Raw genomic sequence first — 21,717 nt, 5'->3', positions numbered from 1 at the left:
ACGTGCATAATAAACTAGAAAAAGTCACCAACGACAATGGACAAATTCCAAAGAGACTCTCTCAGTAAAGTGTCGACGCTTTTTTAAATATGTCGACGCTTTTCTTTTTTTCGATCATTTGTAGGAAGGCTTATTTTCGACATTTGGACGTTTTTCAACTATTGGTCTGTTCGCCTCCTCTGCTGCTCTAATTTTAGCAAGCAAAGTTCCAGTGGCTGCCTGAATTCACAAAGTGGCATGATGCCCTAGTGCTAGACATCACTTTAAACTGCACACTGCAGACATCATAGCGTCGTGACTGGAAAATTGTTAAAGCTACATTAAAAATCCAAATCACTCACACACATTTAGTTCCAGTATATCTGAGTAGCAGTGTGAGCTTTTACATGAAGCAGAGTATGGATTATAAATATATATTGGTGTGACCCAAAAAATGCCAATTATTTCTAGACCAGACCTAGAGATCACACAATTTGATTAAGAAATTGAGCTTTCATTTAAGCCAATCAAAAGTGTTGTTACAAAAGTAAAACCCTTTATAAATGGCTGAAACATCTAAAGTTTACACTCACATTAAGACATTTTATGATTCCATCAACTGGTCTGCTGTTCAATTCATTAGTGTTGTATGACAAAAAAGAATGTAGTTGCATAAGCAGTGATGGTTCTGGAGCCTGTGACAAAAATGTAGACATTATTTTCAATAAATTCTACTCGAGACTTTATATTTTAATTGAAATTTACAAATTCCACATTTTGATTGGTCATAATATTTTCAAGTAAAATTCTAAAGCTGAGAACAAGACCTAGTGACCTAAGTGGCATAAGCCTCGGATGTGGGTTTGAATCCCGACCAAGTCATACCAAAGACTTACAAAAATGATACTAGCAGCTGCTTCACTTGGTGTTCATCCTTATGAGGTTAGTGTTAGGACTGGTTGGCCTGGTGTCAGAATAATGTGACCGGGTGGGACATGATGTGACATGTCTGCGGCGGAATGCCCCAGTGCTAGACATCACTATGAACCGTACACTGAAGACACCTTAGTGACATGACTGAAATGTTTTTAAAGCTACGTTAAAAGTCTAAATCACTCACACTAAGCTGAGAACAAGTGTCAAAACTGAGAGGCCTGGAATATTGGCACATTGTGTTCTAGATTAAATCTGTAGCATGACAATGTACTATTATTTACCTTTACCACTGAAGGATACAGGTCACTGACTTAACAGTTGTACAAAATATTAAATTTTCAAGTTTGTGAAACTACCATGCAAAAGCAAAAGCTTCATAATAAATTATATTGTGTAAATTTCAAACAAGTCTTGATTTAGTTTGATAAACCAGTATGGAAACATACATAACTTTCTGTGTTTAAGCCCTGACTTTAGAATGAATATATTTTACTGAAAAAATTCCAACATGTAATTTTAAGAGCAATGAGAATTGTGATAAACAGAACAAAATCCTTATTTACCTGTATTTGCAATGTCGACAGCAGAATTAATTTTTTCTTGTATATTGATACACTGTTACCATGCAGACTTTAAATCTATATTGGAGATTTGTCACATTCAGGCTTGTCTTGAGTAGTCTTGTACGTCTTAAAGCCATTATAGTGTTCAAACTGTGGTCTTCACTTCTCCTTCTGGCAGCAAATATAAAAAAGAAATGTATGTGTAACTAATAGGCATGTTTACTTTGTGTATAGCAAATCATATGAGTTTTTAGATCTGTGCAAGACTGCTTATTTGGCACTCTAAGAAAGGACAAAGCTGTACAGTGAACTCCTAACTGTGAACACTATATCCACCCAATATTTAATAGTCGTCTATGTACAGTTTGGTTGATTCTGGAGATTACTGAAAAATGGGTCTTGATGAACTGAACTACTGGCCAAGATAAGCAGCCTTCAATTAAACTTTCTATGAAAAAACCTTGTTGTCTTGCTCAACTTAACCATGACCTTTGACAATTTCTTTAGTGTCACATGTGAAAGTCATCTTCAAAATTGGATCTAGAGAAAACAAGTTCTTCTGAAAAAATAATTTTCTTTCAGTTACAGTGGACCAGATTATTCAATTTCTTACATCAAAGTCAACAAGTCTCTTCTATAATTTTGCAAGTTCTCCACAAGCCTTGCTCAAGGTATGTAGTCTATAAATAAAGTTTTTATGCAAAAGCCAATATACGATAAGGTGAATCATATTATGGTAAAATATATGGCTGTAAACTGTTCATCCTTCTGTCTGTAAGCCAAAGAGCATGATCAAGGTTAAATCTGTTTTAGTTCAAAAATTACTACCTTCAGTCATAGCGACCCCAGTGTTTCACCTTTTGACCCCAAAATCAAATATGCTTTTCTTCCACTGAAAGTGTAATGCATTCACACACAATGGTGAAGTTACATGGTAGAAAACAGAAAGATTTATGTAGAAACAATTTCTCATTTTTTAGAAATGTGGCCTTGACCCCTGACCCAAAAATGAACACTCTTCTAGCTTACACAAGGTGTAAGCAAAATACAAGGCTTTATCCAGATCTGTGTTCAAGGCCTTACGTTATTGTGCAAAAATCACATTTCTTTAGTCAGGGTCATGTTTTGCTTTTTAACCCAACATTTGATAGGCTTTTTCTTAACCAAAGTCAAAAATATCTGCAACATTTGGTATCAGTCTGTAAAGCAGAATAAATGCTTTTCTGCAGAAACCATTCTTCTTTCATTCATAGCGACATTGACCTATGACAGTACATAGCACAAGATATCCATATACATGTAGTTTGGTCCAGGTCTGTGATGAAAGAACTATGTTCTTGTACAAAAACAGTATTCTCTGTCATAGTGGCATTGATCTTTGACATTCTCACCCCAAATCAATAGACTTCTTCCTTACTCAAGATACAAGTCCTTTACAAAGCTGGATAAATATCTGTGACACAGACCTAATGTTACTCAAGATACAAGTCCTTTACAAAGCTGGATAAAGATCTGAGACACAGGCCTAATGAAAAGTATCGTTTCATCTTTCACTCACAGTGACATTGATCTTTGACCTTGTTACTTACCCCAGTTGGAAATCATTCACAAATAATGATAATGGCACATGGTGGGGAATTTGAGAACGTTAGTTTTTATGAAGAAATGGAATGGAAGACAGATAAAAGGATGGAGAAATGCACAGCCAGACATTATACTAACAAATGTTTTGCATTAAAGCAGAATGATAAAGATGCCACAGAAATTTACTATTTGCTTTTGTGATCTGTTATCCATGCAAAAGGTATATACTAATAGAAAAAATGAAATGTGTTGAGATACATTTTGCAAAATCTCTTGGCGAACTGGAGAAAAATAAATCTGAGCAGTTATCCAGCATATTTATCATAGGTCCAAAAATTAGTGATTCAGTGTTGATACACAAATGATCACTTATACTGTTAAGGATGACACATACTGTTCACCATGCATTCTTCAGCACATTTATCGGTTTTGATGCAGTACTAGGTCTCTTTAGAATGATATTAAAACATCACCAGGTAAGGAACAATGCATACATCTGAGTTAAATGGTTCATTTCATCTGCAAATGGTTAGTGTCCTTTTAATCATGATGTACAGCATTTGAGACATCCTAATACATGTAAGGGTGTAATTTCAAGTGGATGGTCATGTCTCAAACACAATTAGACATTCCAAGTAATATTTATTTTCTTGTGGATTGACATGTCTCAAACACATTTAGGCATTCCAAGTAATGTTTGTTTTTAATTCTTTATGTCACAGCCTACTAATTATTTATGACACATATAACCATTCAATTATTTGCTGGTGTCGCAGTACAAATTTATGTGCAAAAATGTGCATCACCAGATTCAATTCTCATGTTTTCAGAAGACTATGCTAGACCAAAGTATCATTAGCTACATCTTGTTTATGGCAATTTCACCATGATACTAGATTTAGTTTTAGAAACATTACTATTATGGTCTATGGGAGATGACTCAGTTGTTGGTGTCCTAATTTCGGTATAAGTTTTATTTTCCTCCCATGGCAACCAGCATTGCCCACCATCTTGAATTTATAGTAAATTTACCATCACCAATGAAATTCTGGATTAACTTTAGACTAAAATTATTGATACAATAAATTAAACTGAATAATAATACCACATGCATTGCATGTAGCACCCTGATTATTAATACAGTGACAAAGGAGTGAAAAGGATTTACCAGTGTAGTACTTATTTCAGTATGAGACTCATCAATAGATCCTACTTTTCAGTGTACACATGCAGTGCAGTAGAGTTCTGCTTGCTGCGAACCCAAGTCAATTTCCCCATGGATCAAACAAAGGGAACAATTACATGTACATTAATAGCAACTTATTCTAGTAGTAGGAACAAAATTGCACAAGTCAAGCCCCACCCCCCAATATATCCAATTTGTTTGAATGCATCATTAACCTCAACATGGCACATGCTACCTAGGTATATTTACCTTACATTTGTTCCTTCTCAAACTTGGCATTCTCATGCCAAAATATTTAATAAATTTCCAACAGTTCTGTTCTTTGTGTATTGTATCAATTCAAATAACTGGATCTGTTCTACCTCCCTTATATAAATCCATGACTGCCTATAGATTACAGTATCTGGGTCAGTAGTGACAGCTCAATTCAAGGCATGAAGACCCTCTTTCACTCACGAATATTCATATCTAATGTTTGTAATGCAACGTGAGCAGCAAATTCCCATTATGTGGCTTCTGTGTTTGTGGTATGTACATTTCTTTTAAACAAAGTATATGTTGTGACTCGGGTAGGTTCTCAACCTATGTGTGCACAAACTGACTCAGTGTAGAAAGGCACTTATCCAACATTTGAATATAATGTTCTTAAATATCATTCATAACTGTATGCCTATAACACTGGAACAGTACTTCCGCAACTGGTCCAGCAATTTTAATTTATCTGGACTTATCTCCATGTTATTTGTGTGGCATCAAAAATTTCTTTCATATCAGCTATGGCAGTTTTTCACACACCATACAGTGAATGAAACCAACACTTTAAAAATAGCAGCCATTTCCATCCACCCCATCCACACCTCTCTTCTTTTATAATTTCCATTATAATGTTCCACCATACATGGCAAACACTGCCAAATGTTCTCGGAACACAACAATCTATACTCAGCATTCTTATCAACTTGTACTATGCAGTATATGCTCTCATACCCAGTATACAATGACATGTTCATCCTATTTGATCCATTACAGACAGCTATCTTACAATTATCATATTCATTATACTGGTACAGTCTTTAATGTATAGCATAATGTTATATTAGTTATGGATGCTAATCTCTATAATGCTATTTGTATCCATTTTCAATTGTACTAGTTGAGTTTATTTCTGAATTATCTCCCTTGGACCAGTGAGTGTCATTGCATATAACATTGTATAATTTTGTGTATCATATGTGCAATTAATGGTGGTAAAATTGGGTGGGTGTTACTTCTAAATAATTGCAAAGATCTATACAGTTGTTTACACAATGTAGTATTCCATGTTAATAATAAATACACTTAATATAAAGTGTTTTACCCAGTACTACAACTGATCTACTTCCTGCTTACCATGCTAGTGTATAACAAAGCTCATTATTGGTGTTTTAACATCATTTTATATATAATGGTTTATTTTAATTAACAATTCTAATTCTGCCAATTAAGTTCTTTCTGTAATGTACACTTCCAACTGGTTTTCATGGACTGTTCTGATTAATATGAAGATGACTTTTGAGCTTGCACCTGAGGACTCCTCTCACAACAATTGACTAATTGTCATTTAGAACAAAGATCTTTGTCTTGTCCTGCATAAAAATGTTTAACTTGAAAACTTAAAACCTCATATCTGTAGTATGCTTCCCTTCCTGAAGTAATGTCTTCTACATGTTTTTGTATACGTGTGTCAGACCAGTTCTTGTGTCAGACATTGCTGCATAATAAGACACTAGCTTGTTACTGCATTAATTTTGATCTATAGACACGAATATATATATATATATATATATATATATATATATATATATATATATATATATATATATATATATATATATATATATATATATATATATATATATATATATATATATATATATATAAAGAGAGAGAGAGAGAGAGATACCCTCTGTCTAAATGCTGTGATAAATAAGCTGGCATATAATAGCCATTTTGGATTTTATTTAAGGAATTCATATCCTAGTATTATCCTCCATTGAACCAGGCCTGAATCCAGTCAAATTAATCACTTGATACAAGGCAGGTGTGAAAGGACAAGTTTCAGATATGGGTAGGTAGGTTATTTGATATGATAAAAGTGTGTTAGTGCAACATTTGTTTGATAGTGTAAGAAACAATATTTCTGGTGTAATCTGACACTCTTATTGTGTAACTGTGATGACTGCTATATTCTTAGTGCATTGCATGTTGCAAAGAAAGGGCACAGAAAACCATAATATGTGTCTGTATTTCATTTAATAATATTCCCGATTTTTTAAAATAAATATATCTTTTGCTATACAAATGTTTGACATTACTTATCATGTGCATTTACAAAATTAGTTAAGACTTGCCACATAATACAAGCATCAACTACACATAAGGTGAAAAGGAATAATTATGGTTGAACAGTGATGTTGATTCCTTTAGGTCACACAAAATATAAATTTGTGACCTAGAACCAGTCAGTTTATTGTGGCATATCATATGTCACATAAAAAAGAAAACTAATGGTGGATAATCATATGTCACACATTTCAATTTGTTCCCTAAAAGATAACATGGACCTACAGTACACTATCTAAGTTAATTACTTGATATAGGGTCATTTGGATAATACCAGATAATTCATTGATATCTACTCTAAAATTGTTAAATAAAAGGGAATGTTGTAAATGATGACTACTTGTTTAACAGTACAAGGCTGATACACTCAACATAAGCAGTGCAACATTAAATTTGTATGATCTTAAACAAAACAATAATATGCTTAAACTGTTACCAGCCATACCTTATGTAAAATTCAACACAATAACATATTTAATGAAACATTATCATTCCTGTGTTTGGTAGTGAATTAACTGTCTGCAACCAATACCCAACATATAAAGATTGAAATATTTGCTTTTTACTTCATTGTTTAATGAGGAATACATTAGTATAGGTGCCAGTTTCATGGATGGGTCTACTTTTTCTCCTTCTTCTACTTGTTTTTGTCAGCCAATGAAGTAATTTAATACATTTTCAGACAGCAAAAAAAACCATTTAAAATATTTTGTCGACTAAATAAAAGGAATGCATAAATTTAATAAAACAAACTTTTCCGTGTTGTAAAGTAAATAGGTTTTGTGTCACTGTTTTTTTTTTAAATATATCTAAGAAACTGCTGGCAGTCAATGAGAACACTTTGTAAAGCACAAACTAAGTAGCCAGCTAATGAGAACCTTGTAACTGAACAGCAGAGTAGCTATCTAATGATAACACTGCTTCATATACTTCAGCACTGACGTAGTATATAGGCAATGCAAACAATAATGTTGTATTCAGAACCATGTAGCTAGCTAATGAGAACACTGGACCTGTGTAAAGCACTGAGTAGCTAGCTAATGAGAACACTGGACCTGTGTAAAGCACTGAGTAGCTAGCTAATGAGAACACTGGACCTGTGTAAAGCACTGAGTAGCTAGCTAATGAGAACACTGGACCTGTGTAAAGCACTGAGTAGCTAGCTAATGAGAATACTGGACCTGTTTAAAGCACTGAGTAGCTAGCTAATGAGAATACTGGACCTGTGTAAAGCACTGAGTAGCTAGCTAATGAGAACACTGGACCTGTGTAAAGCACTGAGTAGCTAGCTAGTGAGAACACTGGACCTGTGTAAAGCACTGAGTAGCTAGCTAATGAGAACACTTCAACCATGAATAGCACTGACTGCAAAATGGCACAATGCAATGGCAAGTCATGGACTGAGATATTCATTCTACTTAGTATTTTAAGGATGACTGCTTGTGTATTTACCTTTTGGAGAAAGAAATTAGTTTTATATAGCTTAGAGTCCAAGTAATCCAAAATAACTTAAAAATCTCCAGAATCTTGAACCTCTCAAAGCTGACTTGGTTTTCATTTTGAAGTTTTCAGTGCCATTTCTCACCATATGATAGTCTATACATTGTGGCCAGTACATCTAGTAGATGAAGGACATGGAATGACCCTGGGAAGATTCACTTACCTATGGGATATGACTCATGGCAAGCTTACTCACATAATGATGTTGTTTGAGCTCAGACTAAATGAACCCATATGACATCACATTGACGATGTCATAATGTAATGATCATATCATTTTGAACTGAACAGAAAGTATTGAATTTACAAAGCAGGCAACATTAGGCAAACAGTGAAGACCCTGATCTGCTAGAATGTTATTTGAGGCCTGTTCTAGGTCTATACATTTTGCTGTTGGGTGCATACATATCACAGGTATTTAAGAATTAAATGTTCAGTAATGAAATGTGTTCTATCCCTATTTAAAAAAAAAGGATGTTAAGTACAGTGAGGTGTCTTACCCCTCTGACAGAAATTTGATATTCAGTACAGTGAGGTGTCTTACCCCTAAGACGGAATGGTACTATTCAGTACAGTGAGGTGTCTTACCCCTAAGACAGAGAGGTAACGTTCAGTACAGTGAGGTGTCTTACCCCAAGGCATAATGGTGATATTCAGTACAGTGATGTGTCTTACCCCTAAGACAGAGAGGTGATATTCAGTACAGTCAGGTGTCCTATCCATATGATTGAGAAGGATTCATACACATGAACATGTCTTGTGAGGTCCTAAATGGTTGTTTAAGATAACAAGGAATTTTTAAATTTGGTCGATGCAAGAATCATTCACTACAGAATTAGAAATCAAACATTTTTTGCCCATCTTACCTCACTGTCATTGATACCATCAGGAGGTAACTGAGACATGCTGACTGCAATGGTATGTACCGAGAATGCATGGATTCGTTTTGGTTTTCCAATGCTCTGACCTGTGAACAGATGAAGTATAAGATGAATGATTGAGAGAAGCATTGAATTTACTACAGAATTCTAATATTTCCTTCTCCCGATGGAACAGTTCACATACAGTGACATCTAATTGTGTAAAGTGCCAGAGTTCAAGGCACCAGACAAAACCAATGAGAAAATATACAAAGGGATAAGGGAATAATACATTTCATACTTTTTTATCACATTAAATGCGGTCATTTGAAGTCACCACGTGGTATTAATTCCCACTGGAATTGACGTAATTACCATAGCCAGGTGTAGTATTATGAAATCAAGGGAAAACATGTACTGTCCTATATTAATCCCTATAGTAAATCAACCATAACTATTCATTTAAAGATGAAGCATTACTTCACTGTGGGTTGTACTTGAAATATACTACATTAGGCCTGGAAAACTTACTTTCACCAGAGAACATGGTAATGGAATCAGTGTGCAAAGATGATAAAATTCTTAACACGTATTGGTAATGAAGTGGATTTTACACTTTCTTTGAACCTACATCATTAATGCCATGGAAAATCAATAACTTAGACTGCTAGCTTAAGTAATTCAATTTGAGGAAATACTAGTTTTGTTAGGAATGGACCTCTCCCTTACAATGGCTATGGCACATATATAAATAAGTTAATAAATAAATCAATGGGTAAATAAATCTAATCTTTCATAGTGACTAAAGGAGAAGATTTCCTTATTAATATTTCATGTGTTCTCATGCAGCACTAATTCATTCATTACAATCATGTGGGAATACATTTTCAGAGTGTTGAGCTTGTTTGCCGTCTTATCAATACATTAAAACCTGGATTGAGTGGGAGACAAAATTAGTGAGATCTAATCCCTAATGCATAGACCGATTTCTAACACAGATTGATGACCTCTTTTGTGAGACAACCATACACATCGAAACCATGCTATAAAATGATGAGTTACAATTTGTGAGGGAATATACAATTCTATGTTAGTTATCAATGATAGAACTGTTTTGTTCTGGAGCTAATTCTGTATAGGAAAAGGTTGTCCAAAGTATACTAACTTAACACAAGATCACCACACAGTTAAGTAAATTATGTGCTTCAGAAATGCTTGTGCATGACATTAAAAAATCAGTTGCCATCCTTTCATTATTATTCTAGTTGCACTAAAAGCAGCCAAAAAGAGGGGGCAGGGTAGCACCATAGTCTTGCTAATTAGGAGAGATCACAAGTTTAATCTGAATATCTAGACCATGTCGGAACAATGGAATGTGGACATACTGCTGTTTGGGACTGTTAAATCTACAAAGTGACACATTAAATAAATCCAATGATTAATAGACACAGAAACTGACTGTGTCTGTTTTGGATTTTTAATGTAGCTTTAAATATTTTTCAGTCATATCACTACAATGTCTGTAGCGTGACAGTTCGTAGTGATGTCTAACAATAGGGCATCATGTCCCACCAGTCACATAATCCAGACACCAGACCGACCAGTCCTAACACTATCCTCTTGATGCTGAGCATCAAGCGAGGCAGCTGCTAGTACCATTGTTAAAGCCTTTGTTATGACTTGGCAGAGGTTCAAACACACAACATCCCTCATCTGAGGTAGACACTCTAACCACTAGGCCACCAGACTGGTCAGAAATTGACCATATATATATATATATATATATATATATATATATATATATATATATATATATATATATATATAACACTGGTTCACACATTTGGAAGACATTATAAATATATGATCAATAGGGAGACAATATTGTATGATCAATGACATTTAAACTTTAAATGTTATGAATAAAGCCTACTGATTTTCATCTTTATATACCATGGAATTAAAGCTAAAGCTACTAATGAACTAGATATATATTTGAACAAAAAGTACAGTTAAAATGTCTCCTATATGATGTCTCCCTTTTATTTACTGAGATAGTAGTCATTTGGGTGACTTTCTTATGTCTCCTTATTACCATATGGTACATGTCTATATGTCTCCTTTATGCATATAAAATATGCATATTATCTTTAATACTATAGTGTCTTACTGTTTGCTTCTAATATATATTTATTCATTATCAATTATTTCTTGCATTTAGTATACCAGTATGAGATTATATACTACTTTACTTAAGTATTTTCGTGACCTTTTTATCACTTTTAGCCTAAATTAGTGACGTCATTCCACAAACATGGATAAATATGTTGCTATCTCAAAACTATGACTAATACATGAGAACAATTTATTTTACCATGGAAGTAATTGAGATTTTGCTGATTTTTGTTTGATTTATAGGACTAATTGGGGATTTAAAACTTGTTCCCACATTTTGGGGACATTATAAAAATACAATCATTAGGGAGACAATATTTTGAATAATCGGTAACATTCAAAATGTTTAATGTTATGAACAAAGCCTAATTATTCTCATCTTTATATAACATGGAATTAACACTAAAGCTACCAATGAATTAGACATATCTTTGAACAAAAAAGTAAAGTATAGCTTCAATGTCTCCTGATTATTTACTTATGATAAATCAGTTATTAGGGCAACTTCCTTCCTCGCAGGTCTGATTTACATATAGCTATGTCTCCTTTATGTGTATAAAATGTATTTAATTAACTACAACTGCCTATTTAGTTATTTCTTTGATTTTTCTTTTTATTATACATTTTTGGCCATTAAAATACCTATATCCAACTATATAATGCACTACATAAGTACTGTCTTGACCTTTGTGTCAATTTATCAAAGTCACTAATAGCAAATCACAAATATATGCAAGATATATTGCAATCTCAAGGCTATATTACTTACTATTACAAGATATATTTATGCCATGTAAACAATATTTGTATAATAGATCAGTAGTCTCACATTATCATGGATGCATCTGGTTTGTCTGATTTTGTAGGTTTTGGGTTTAACACCTTATTTCAGCACATGATAGGCTATATATGGCGCCCAGTATAAATACTGATAGGGGAAGAACTGAGAATAACCTGGGGCAAACCACCAAACAATGGAAGCTAATGACAAGCTTTCTCACATATCCACACTGGCTGAACTCAAGACTCGAACCCATGTGGGCAGAGGTGAGATGGCAGCTCGGTAAAGATGAACACTTTTGACCACTAATGGTCAACCCAGCTGGTTCCATAAATGACTATTCACATTAGGTCTCATTAAATTAAAGCCTGCAAAGAGGTGAGATGGCAGATCGGTTAAGGTGAGCACTTTAGACCACTTGGTCACCCCAGCTGGTTCCGTAAATGACTATGCACATTAGGTATCACTGAATTAAAAGTGTGCAAGTTAGGTCTTGCACATGTAATTTTGATATGGTCAAGTTATTCTTGTCCAGATGTATCCAGAACTTAGTTGTTATAACTGTTGGCAAACTTAGGACAATGAAAATGTAATAAATGAACAAATATAATTGCACAATTTTTTTTCCAGCATGCAATGGTATAGTATCTTGTTTAACATGGTCAAGTTACTTCAACCTGATGTGTGTACACATTAGTTTTCATCAAAGCATGTGAAATTGGGTCCAAAGTATTGAGTGTGTAAGAAACAAACAGCTGACACTAAAAATGACACTCAAGCGATGGAAATAAAATATTGAGAAAATAAACAAATTTATGATTGAAGAACAACTGAACACACAAATGGGTAAAATGCTACATTTCCGCACAACTTAGTCAGTTGAAATAACCTCAATGCATTTCTTGACATCAGCATGAGATAGCTTTTCTTTGTCATTGCCATTTTATATTCAAACAGAATATAAACCAGAATAAGATGATGCGCATGTTCTGGGACCAAAGACTAATACCCAACAGCCTGGTTTTAAACATTCAGTTTTATTTTAACCATGTAAAATCGCTCAATTTAAACAACAACATGTGTAAATTTACATCTGAAAATAAACCATAAGTATATACTTCAAATGCAGCTCAAGGTTATAACATTCTAAAACAAGACAAGTGTCACTCAAAGTAACCTATGCCGTACTGACCAAAAACAATTCCAAGGAAACCAGGATAAAGATTGTTTCTTCAATAATGCTGAGTATTGAAAGCTATTTATGGGCAGAAGTGATACTAAGAGAGTGACAAACATCACATGATACTATATTAAAACTATGAAGTGCACAGATTCAGGGATTATCTAGCTATATGAAAACACTTCCAAATAATATTTTAACCATAACATATCGTAAGTAAGTTGTTGACTTCATGGCATGGAGCAGCACCTATTATTAGGAGTGGTATTTGGGAAAAGGGGAGGTATCTGGTGATGAGTTTCAAATATAAATTTAATCATATAAGGCATTACTTGCTGTTTACACATACTGAAGAAAATTAAACCAATACAATCTTCCTACACCCACCAACACTAAACCCCCTGCATCCCCAAATCACACACATACAAATACCATCCAAAGCACAGATGCCGCTATCTTGGGTACATACAAACAAAAGTTGAAATAGATGTAAAAAGAAATAGTCTTTAGATCAATGCTTCTGCCATTAATGCAATAAACTAAATTCTCATTTACTTTGTGTAAATCAAGAATGTGTAAAAGAATATTAGTAGTTTAGTTTGAACTGCTGCCATTTAGACAAACAAATATGGATAATTAATGAAAGTAAAAGATACAAGTACAAGATACAAGATTAACAGTTTAACATATTATACAAACTCTTATGTCATGAGAAAAGTGTTACATCTGTTGAACATGTTAATGTTTCAAGAAACAAAACCTCAGGCTATGCTTATGACCCTTACAATTAAGAAGCAAACTATTTACCTGATTACAAGTAAAATAAATTCAAAAACTGAAATTGTCAAGCAAAATATTAAGGACAGTCACAAGTTTTAATATGTTTGCAAAAGGGATGTCAACACTAGTTATCATCAAAATGTCTCCTCTTAGCATAGTAATGGTATAAGGTAAAGTTACTTAGAAAGCGTAAAACCAACATAGATTCTCTCAACAAATAAAGTATTTTTCACCATTTCTAGCAAGTAACTTTCATTTAACAAACTCAGATCGAATTTATGCCAATCTCGCACATTCAGACCATGTCTTAAATTCATAAAACAAGTACAAAAACAAAAAATTAACAGACTTTCTGACAGAATTGTTCAATTTACAAAATCAGTTTGCTCTCCAAATAGTATGCTTCAGAATCTTGAGACACTGTCAGTAACAGGAACAATGGCCAACACTGTCAGCATCAAACAGTATTTTGATAAGGTCTATATGCTACCCAATTTACAACATTCCTAAATCATACATAGTATAAAGTTTGGTTTGATTGACAGGTTAATTTTTGCCACATTTATATATTTGTAAACAATTAGTTCAGCATGGAATGTTTGTTCAATAAATATGGAAAATCATACAAACTTTCAGTTTAGATCGTATATTTCTAGAAATTCACTGAAAATTGATTTGTGTATTTAAACTTTTTTTCCCAAAAACTTTAGATTTACATGTGCATTTTATTCTGGACAACAAGCTTCTGTTGATGTCTACCGTTACAGACTCCTAAGATTTGCCACATAAATTTACACCTTTTCACATTTTAGATGAAGTATGGTGTCATAAGTTATTCTTTAAGGAAGAAACGAGCATAGTTGCTAGATAGAATCAATATGGTTATACTAGATAGCTGATATGCAACATGCACCCAAGTGTCTCGCTTTGTGCCCATCATTATTACAGGAGCATTACGAGATCGATGTCATGTTTAATCAGTTTTTTCTGTTGATTTCACATTAGATAATTGAGATGAAATATGTACCACAGGTTAAGGCAGTATTATGAGTGACATCTAGTGTCTGAAAATGAGAAATCTTGGATTTATTACAAAGTGTTGGTGATTAAAGTGGCCAAGATATGAAAAATATATATATTAGACTGCCATTTTTGCTTCATAGTATCTTCTGTTAAAAATTCACATCAAGGTGGAATCTGTACGGTCTTGAACCTAAGACATATTGATCATCGACTGGACAAAATTTATTAATTATCACCACTTTATGTTCGGATTATCCACTGGTTATTCTGGCTAACTGACCATTCAGCCTAATAGTTTTGTTCTATGGCAGTTAGTCTGCACAAAAGTCAGCGGTCTCACTAATGCATACATAAAAATAGGGTTCATACACAAAGCATATAAATCTGAAAAATCACACCAAGATAATTCTATACAAAACATAGTGATAAATTGTAAATGGGTTTGACATCACATTGCTTCAAACAAGAGGCCCACAAGCGTCTAATATTGCTCACCTGGCAATTGATAAATGTTAAGACCGCTCGCCCACAACAACTGTTTTGGAAATGTTAGGCATATTAGGCATAATTGAATTTAAACTGTGCAGATTTGGTTTCACACAATCATGTAATTTTGATATGGTCAAGTTATGTCCAGATGCATCTTCAAACAGATTTTACAACTGTTGGTGAACCTAGGATAGTAAGAATATAATAAATGAACAAGTGAAAATGTAAAAGTTTTTCCAGTAAGAAATGGTTTCAGTAACTTGTTTGACATGGTAGAGTTAATTCTGACTTGATCCGAGTATAAAGCAGTTTTCATAAGTGCATGTGCTATTGGGTAGAAAGCATCAACGGTGTAACAAACAGTTGACAATACAAAAGACACTCAGACATGATCATGCAATTTATAGTAAACAATATATTTTTGAAAGATACCTCTTAATTTAAAGACATCAAATTATTTATCGCATGTACTAAGTTCATAGCTCCCATGAGTTTTTGAGTTACACACATCAAAACATAATTAACAAAAGTTACAACTCGTTTTCATGGAAATATCTAACAGAGGAACAATTTCACAGGAACAATAATACAATCGAGAAAATTATACAAATTCATCTTACTTTCAAAATGAAAGTATTATTGTATGAATATAAGACATTCTCTACAGAAAAAATCAGTGGGCCCCCTCTTGAATTCCACCCACCACCCCAACCAGCGGCCACCCACTCCTTATGGCCAGAATCCCGTGTAAGTGGCCGTGTAAGTGAGGGACCACTGTAAAAATAATTTATATGAATCAAGTTATTAAAAGGTAGATAAAATTTTTTTTTACACAATCATGAAATTAGACAAATTGACATATGTGTTATGTGCAAATTAAAATGTTAGCAAATATAACTGCAGCTAGTGGCAGAGTAAAACCTTTCTTTAAGGTCAACCCCTTCTGCTAACAAAAAGCAGTCTCTCAAGACAGTTGCCCGACAGGTTTCAAAGTGATAATTTACAAAGGAATACCCACAATTACTTTGCATGCAATTTATTCTTTATGCAAAATTCTTGTTTAAATATTTCATTCATTTCAAATAATTTTACATATCAATAACGATATACATGTATAGAAGCCTATGTTTTGGAAAGATTACATCAAAGTCAGTGGTGTTTATCTATTTTGGTTCTTCATAGCTGTGTGTAAATGCTTATTTTACCTGAAGATCATAGTAGCTGGTCATGATCTAGCAAGGGTCCTTCAAAAAAATTGGATACACATATAATTTCAATCCATGCATGATGATTATGGACATAAAAAAAAAGATGGTTACTCAAGACAGGTTCTACTGTGCTGTAAAATATACCAGAAATTAGCTTTTCCATTTGTATATGGGCTTAGTCCAAACAGAATCAGATGTTTTCATCCATAAATAGTATGACAACAAAACAGGAATGAGGATCATGCATAAGCCATTGATCTCAATGCAGAGACATGATTTATAGACATTATTGAAAAGGCTGTTAACAAGTCAATTTTAATACATTTGATAATATCACTGCTAGACTTTGAGAAGACCACTTTCATTTGAAGCAAGTATACGAAACAAGCAGTAGCGTGGTGCAAGAAGTACCAATTTGACTAACAATTGCTCCATCAAAAACATATCTGAACCTGTTGTGATCTTAACCTCTGATACAGGAACAATCTTAATTCAAAAACTATATGAGATGCACATATGGGAAAAGTGGCATGAAGATATTTAAAAACCACTTGAAGATGAAAATGCAAATCAACCAGGAGACAGTTTCCATAAAGTTGTAATCCGATTTTCTAATTTCAGTAGAGATTTTATATTATCTTTTTTTAATTTTGTATATACATTTGACAGACAATACTTTGATTTTGTCAGAAAAAGAGGTAGTTAACCACATGAAAACTAACCCCTCAGTAGTAAAACTGTTGATCGAACAATAGTTTCATTCTTCAAAAAAAAAAAAAAAAAACGTTGAGGAATTCTTAAAACTTAACGAAATCTTCACTTAAAAAATCTAGCCACCCCCACAACTAAATCACAACTTTATGATTGAAATTTTTTCATTTTCTGAGCCATAGTATCTCGAAACTTTTTTCGTTCATTGAAAATCTTAGTTTGAATTTTCTGTATCTTCTCCTTCATTGGTAGGTTCTCAAGTTCTTGTAACTTTTCAATCTCGATAAAGTCAGCAACATCTTTTCGTCCTGTCAAGAGACATTTGAAAACAACTATTAAATATTATTTTCACTTTTGTTTTCAAATTTCTGTTTATCAACAGTGTTTTCTCCAGGATTCTGCAACAATGAAAGAATTTCGCTATTCATACTTTTATAAGACAAGATTTTAAATGTTAAGTTCTAAGTTTCTTAAAGACAATCATGCAACTAATTTGTTACAGAATTTATTTTCAATGTCAGATGTGTTTCCTTTCATAAGTCAGCTTGAACAAAGTAGACAATCTTACCCATATTAATTCATCAGGATATCCTTCCCTCATTTTGTATATATCCATTACAATATTTGGAAAAAGTAATTTGAGAATTTCATCCTGTTTCTTGTTTATTATTTATCATGATATATCCACAATTAGCAATGAAGAATATGAGTCAATGTGAATTTAAAAGACAAGATCATATTCAAATCAGAAAACTTGTACAACTCATATTAAGAGAGATAGAATAGATAAGTGCTTCACCTGCATATCCTGCCGAAAACACGGTTAGCTGCAATTGGCTCCAATGTCCTAATTATGATATAGACAATTTTAACTCTTTTGATGTCATGCAGCTTTATGATATCATATTCAAGAATGTGAATTTCACACACTGCTAGAAAAAAGAATTTGTCTTATAAAAAAAACTCCTCCTTTCTCTAGTTAAAAACTATGATTACACAGGTATATATACTGCAAAGAGTTTTTATCCTTTGCAGAATATACCTATGCAAAAGGTAGATTTTTCATAATACACCACTCACTCAATAACCTGCGCCCTTCTAACGCGGTGTCAGGCATGGATCCCATTTTTTAAACCCGAAAATACACTGTATATAATACCAAGCATCCACATGCATGTCCAAACAGTATATACAATTGCATTTATTTATTGAATTCTTCATCAGAATTGTCCAATTTAATTATTCAAATTGATTTTAAAAAAATACAGAATCTTTAAAAATGAAAATGCCAAACATCAGCAAACAAAGCCCCAATCCAGATCTAAGTTTTTCCTTGAATGTTAACATGAAACCAACAATATACAATAGCTTGATTCCAGAAAGGATATGTATTCTAACAGAGCAAAAATGGATTCTTTTAACTTCTGCAATTGCATTTCAGTCAGTTTTCTCAATTTATTAGCAGTAAATGACAGTAAATTACCTTGGAATTACCAAATTTTGTTTCCATTAATTTTTCTTTCATTATCCATTCTGTCTTGATTATTTACAACTTACCTGGAAGTAAACCACAATTTCCTGCTCCATTTTCCTGTATGAATGATTTGAATTTATTACTTAAAATTTGTGGTCCACCGCACATATGGGTGTGCTAGAAAGTAAAAACATAGGCAAATTTTAATTAGCCCTTAAAGTTTTTAAAAGTGCTATAAAGATATTAAGATATTAAGTGCAATGGACATAAGAGATGGAGCAATAATATCAGCATATTTGTTCCAAGTGAATGACCTATTTGGTCCAATCCAGCCAATTCCTCATAATTTAACTGTTTAATTTCACTTACTTTATCTGTACATGACATAAATGGAATAGTGAATTGTACATACCTGTTTCCCTTATGTTTAGCACAGAACTTGTTTTAGCCCTTTTTGTAAAAGACACTTTTTCTATCTCGTCTTCATTTGCCAGTTCTTTTTGTTGTATCTCTGGAATTGCAAATATGATATCTAGCAGTTTATATTTTTTCATCACTAATAAAATGCTTGGAAAAAAGGATAGTGATATAGGCATTATAAGATACTGTATCCACCTTTTCTTTTGTTTTGTGCTTATAAGGTGGGGTCAGGTGTGGATCCCATTTTTGAAACCATAAATTACCCCCAAAATTTATCTTTATTTGTTCAACTTTAAGAAAATCGCAATCAAAATTGGATAATGGAACTTTGATACATGACTCGTTTTATCATAAAAAATGGGAGATGGGACCTGGAAATTTTAATCAACATAATCAAATATCAAATGTAAAAATAAGTCATACAATATTTTATATTTTCTTTCCAAATGACATTCCTAGTACACAGCAATTAACGATATTTAAGAAAATTTTGATTAATGAAAAGGGGGCACTGAGGAGAACCAAGGGGGCAGTGGTCTGAAAAAAATTTGGGTACCACTGGTCTAGAATGATTGTTGGTGTTTTCTGGCTCAATCATGATAACAAGCTTCTTGGGATGAATGCTCAAGATATCTCACAGCATAATTAAAAAAATTTGAATATGCTTTTTTCTGATTCTGTTATGACTTTTTTAACATACTAGTAATTATTTCATAACTGTAATAAAAAATGAATGTATCACATTCAATAAGGCCTAAATGGAACAATATCTACCTGATTCCCTCATGCCAATAACAGAAGTTGCTGTGAACCTGTTTGTGCAGCAAGATTCCATCTCATCCTGGTCTGAAATAGACAACATATATAAGTAACTGATATATATGTAGGCTCTATTGTTCATGTGCTACAGTAAGTTACCACTGATCGTTTTATTAACTTTTAGTTACATCCAATAAAAATGCACAAAGAAATAATATGTAACTATGGGATGCTCCACCATTTGCTTTAAAGTAGGAAATTAAGCTAATGTCAACTGAACGTTGAAGAGAATTTTAGTGAAAAACAATTCTGACATGATTCCCAACAGAACATAAATTATTTTACATCAAATCCAGTCAGATTTCACAATCGTCAACAAACAGTGGACTCCTATCTCATAGCAAACAAATTAACTGGTCACAAATACACAATTCAGATGCATTTTAGCATATTATACAAGGCACCCATGGAATTAAGGTTGCCTTGTCTTTTAACTACTCTTTCATCTAGCAAATTCAAGAACTTTCCAACTTTTGTGACTTCAACAACAGCTGGTGGACACTGATAAACTGAAGCATTCATATCTGCAGAATGACCCATATGTTTATAAAATGCCTCCTTTTCTTGCTCAGTATTCTCCAAAGCTGCATAAATTGTTGATACGCAGTGTCTGTTCTTGGTGGCTGTAATATTCTTACTGGTTCCAGCTGCTTGACAAATTTCTCTAATGCAGTGCCAGTCTTCGGACTGTTTCACACATGGGAAGGCAAATGCATTTTTTGCACTTACACCTGCAACTTGTCTCTTATCTGAATTTGCCATAATTTCTCTTCCCTTCAGGCAATCTTTTGGTATAAGAACAGGCACTAAATGGTTTCCTTTGCCACTTTGATATGCAACTTTGATTTGCTGTACCAGTTGCTTTTCCAACTTATCTGATATTGAAGCCACTGAACTCTCATTGATCCAAGCATTATTCATAGCTTCCTCCACTTCAAGCAAGAGGAGACGACTGGGCTCTCCACCCCTTCGTCCACTGTACATTGTCAGCCTTGCCACAAGAAGATCTCTAAGTTCAACATATTCTGCTGATCCCCATATTAAGTAAGGGTCATTAACCAGCTCATCAATTCTTTTCAGAGCATAGTTGTGGAGCTTTTCCACATCTTTTTCCAAAGGCAGTTCTGCTGGTTTACGTAGAATTACCTGTCTCTTTTTATTGCACAAGTACTCTGCATCACCAAACAGGGCATTCCACTGCAAGTTTAACACCTCCAAAAATTTTTCAATTTCTGTTGCTTTATCATCTTCGTCATTAATTAAATATGTTCCTTTTAAAATCTTTGCTCCCCTCTTTAAAATATATCCCAAACTTTGCCTTAATCCTGCTTTGACTTCTGTACTTTGTTCATCAGCTGCTGTAACAGCATCTATTGCATTCTCTAAATGCTCAAAATTTGCCCGATGAAATATTTCATATGAATTACAATTATCTCCTTTGGAATTTCTGAATGCTAGGAACAAACTACTTAATCTTCTCATGTCTGTCATTGTGGACCTTCTTACTTCCACTTTCTTATCTTTCTTTCTCATCAGTTTTTCATACAGTCTTCTTCCAATTGTTTTGATGGTGTTGTCCTCTCTACATAAATTGCCAACTTCATCAAAGATGAACCTAGCCAATATTTCGGTCTTGAATTCATCACTTTCTGCACAATTTCAAAGTG

At 33.5% G+C, this 21,717-nt stretch overlaps 1 protein-coding gene and 1 long non-coding RNA gene across 4 annotated transcripts; both read right to left on the bottom strand.

Annotated features, from left to right (window-relative positions):
- Positions 1-380: 380 nt before the first annotated feature.
- Positions 381-21,583, bottom strand: LOC149793504 (uncharacterized). 3 transcript variants are annotated; one of them, XM_089967485.1, is made up of 5 exons: positions 20,006-20,391; positions 19,224-19,322; positions 8,997-9,097; positions 1,479-1,649; positions 381-674 (listed from the first exon to the last, which is right to left on the bottom strand). In XM_089967485.1, the coding sequence occupies exons 1-4, from the start codon at positions 20,130-20,132 to the stop codon at positions 1,638-1,640; spliced, it is 339 nt and encodes a 112-aa protein (XP_089823611.1). In that variant the 5' UTR covers positions 20,133-20,391; the 3' UTR covers positions 381-674; positions 1,479-1,637. The 3 variants fall into 3 exon arrangements, with proteins under 3 accessions (XP_089823611.1, XP_089823610.1, XP_089823609.1); XM_089967484.1 differs by lacking the exon at positions 381-674 and having other exon boundaries at positions 681-1,649; XM_089967483.1 differs by lacking the exons at positions 381-674; positions 1,479-1,649; positions 8,997-9,097 and adding an exon at positions 18,962-18,988 and having other exon boundaries at positions 20,006-21,583.
- On the bottom strand, positions 12,540-18,979 carry LOC149793505 (uncharacterized). Its single transcript, XR_016423061.1, has 2 exons — positions 18,895-18,979; positions 12,540-17,645 (listed from the first exon to the last, which is right to left on the bottom strand). It is a non-coding gene; the product is annotated as an uncharacterized LOC149793505 (long non-coding RNA).
- Positions 21,584-21,717: the final 134 nt, after the last annotated feature.

This window comes from Sinohyriopsis cumingii, chromosome 8, assembly GCF_028554795.1.
Source record: "Sinohyriopsis cumingii isolate HCF-2022 chromosome 8, ASM2855479v2, whole genome shotgun sequence".
Lineage (NCBI taxonomy): Eukaryota > Metazoa > Mollusca > Bivalvia > Unionida > Unionidae > Sinohyriopsis > Sinohyriopsis cumingii.
Note: the sequence above shows the minus strand (reverse complement) of the source record. Positions and strands in the feature narration are given on the sequence as shown.

Bases quoted from the DNA above. Each gene is read 5' to 3' on its own strand.
- LOC149793504 (XM_089967483.1), bottom strand. From the start codon at position 21,583: ATGAGAAAGAAAGATAAGAAAGTGGAAGTAAGAAGGTCCACAATGACA.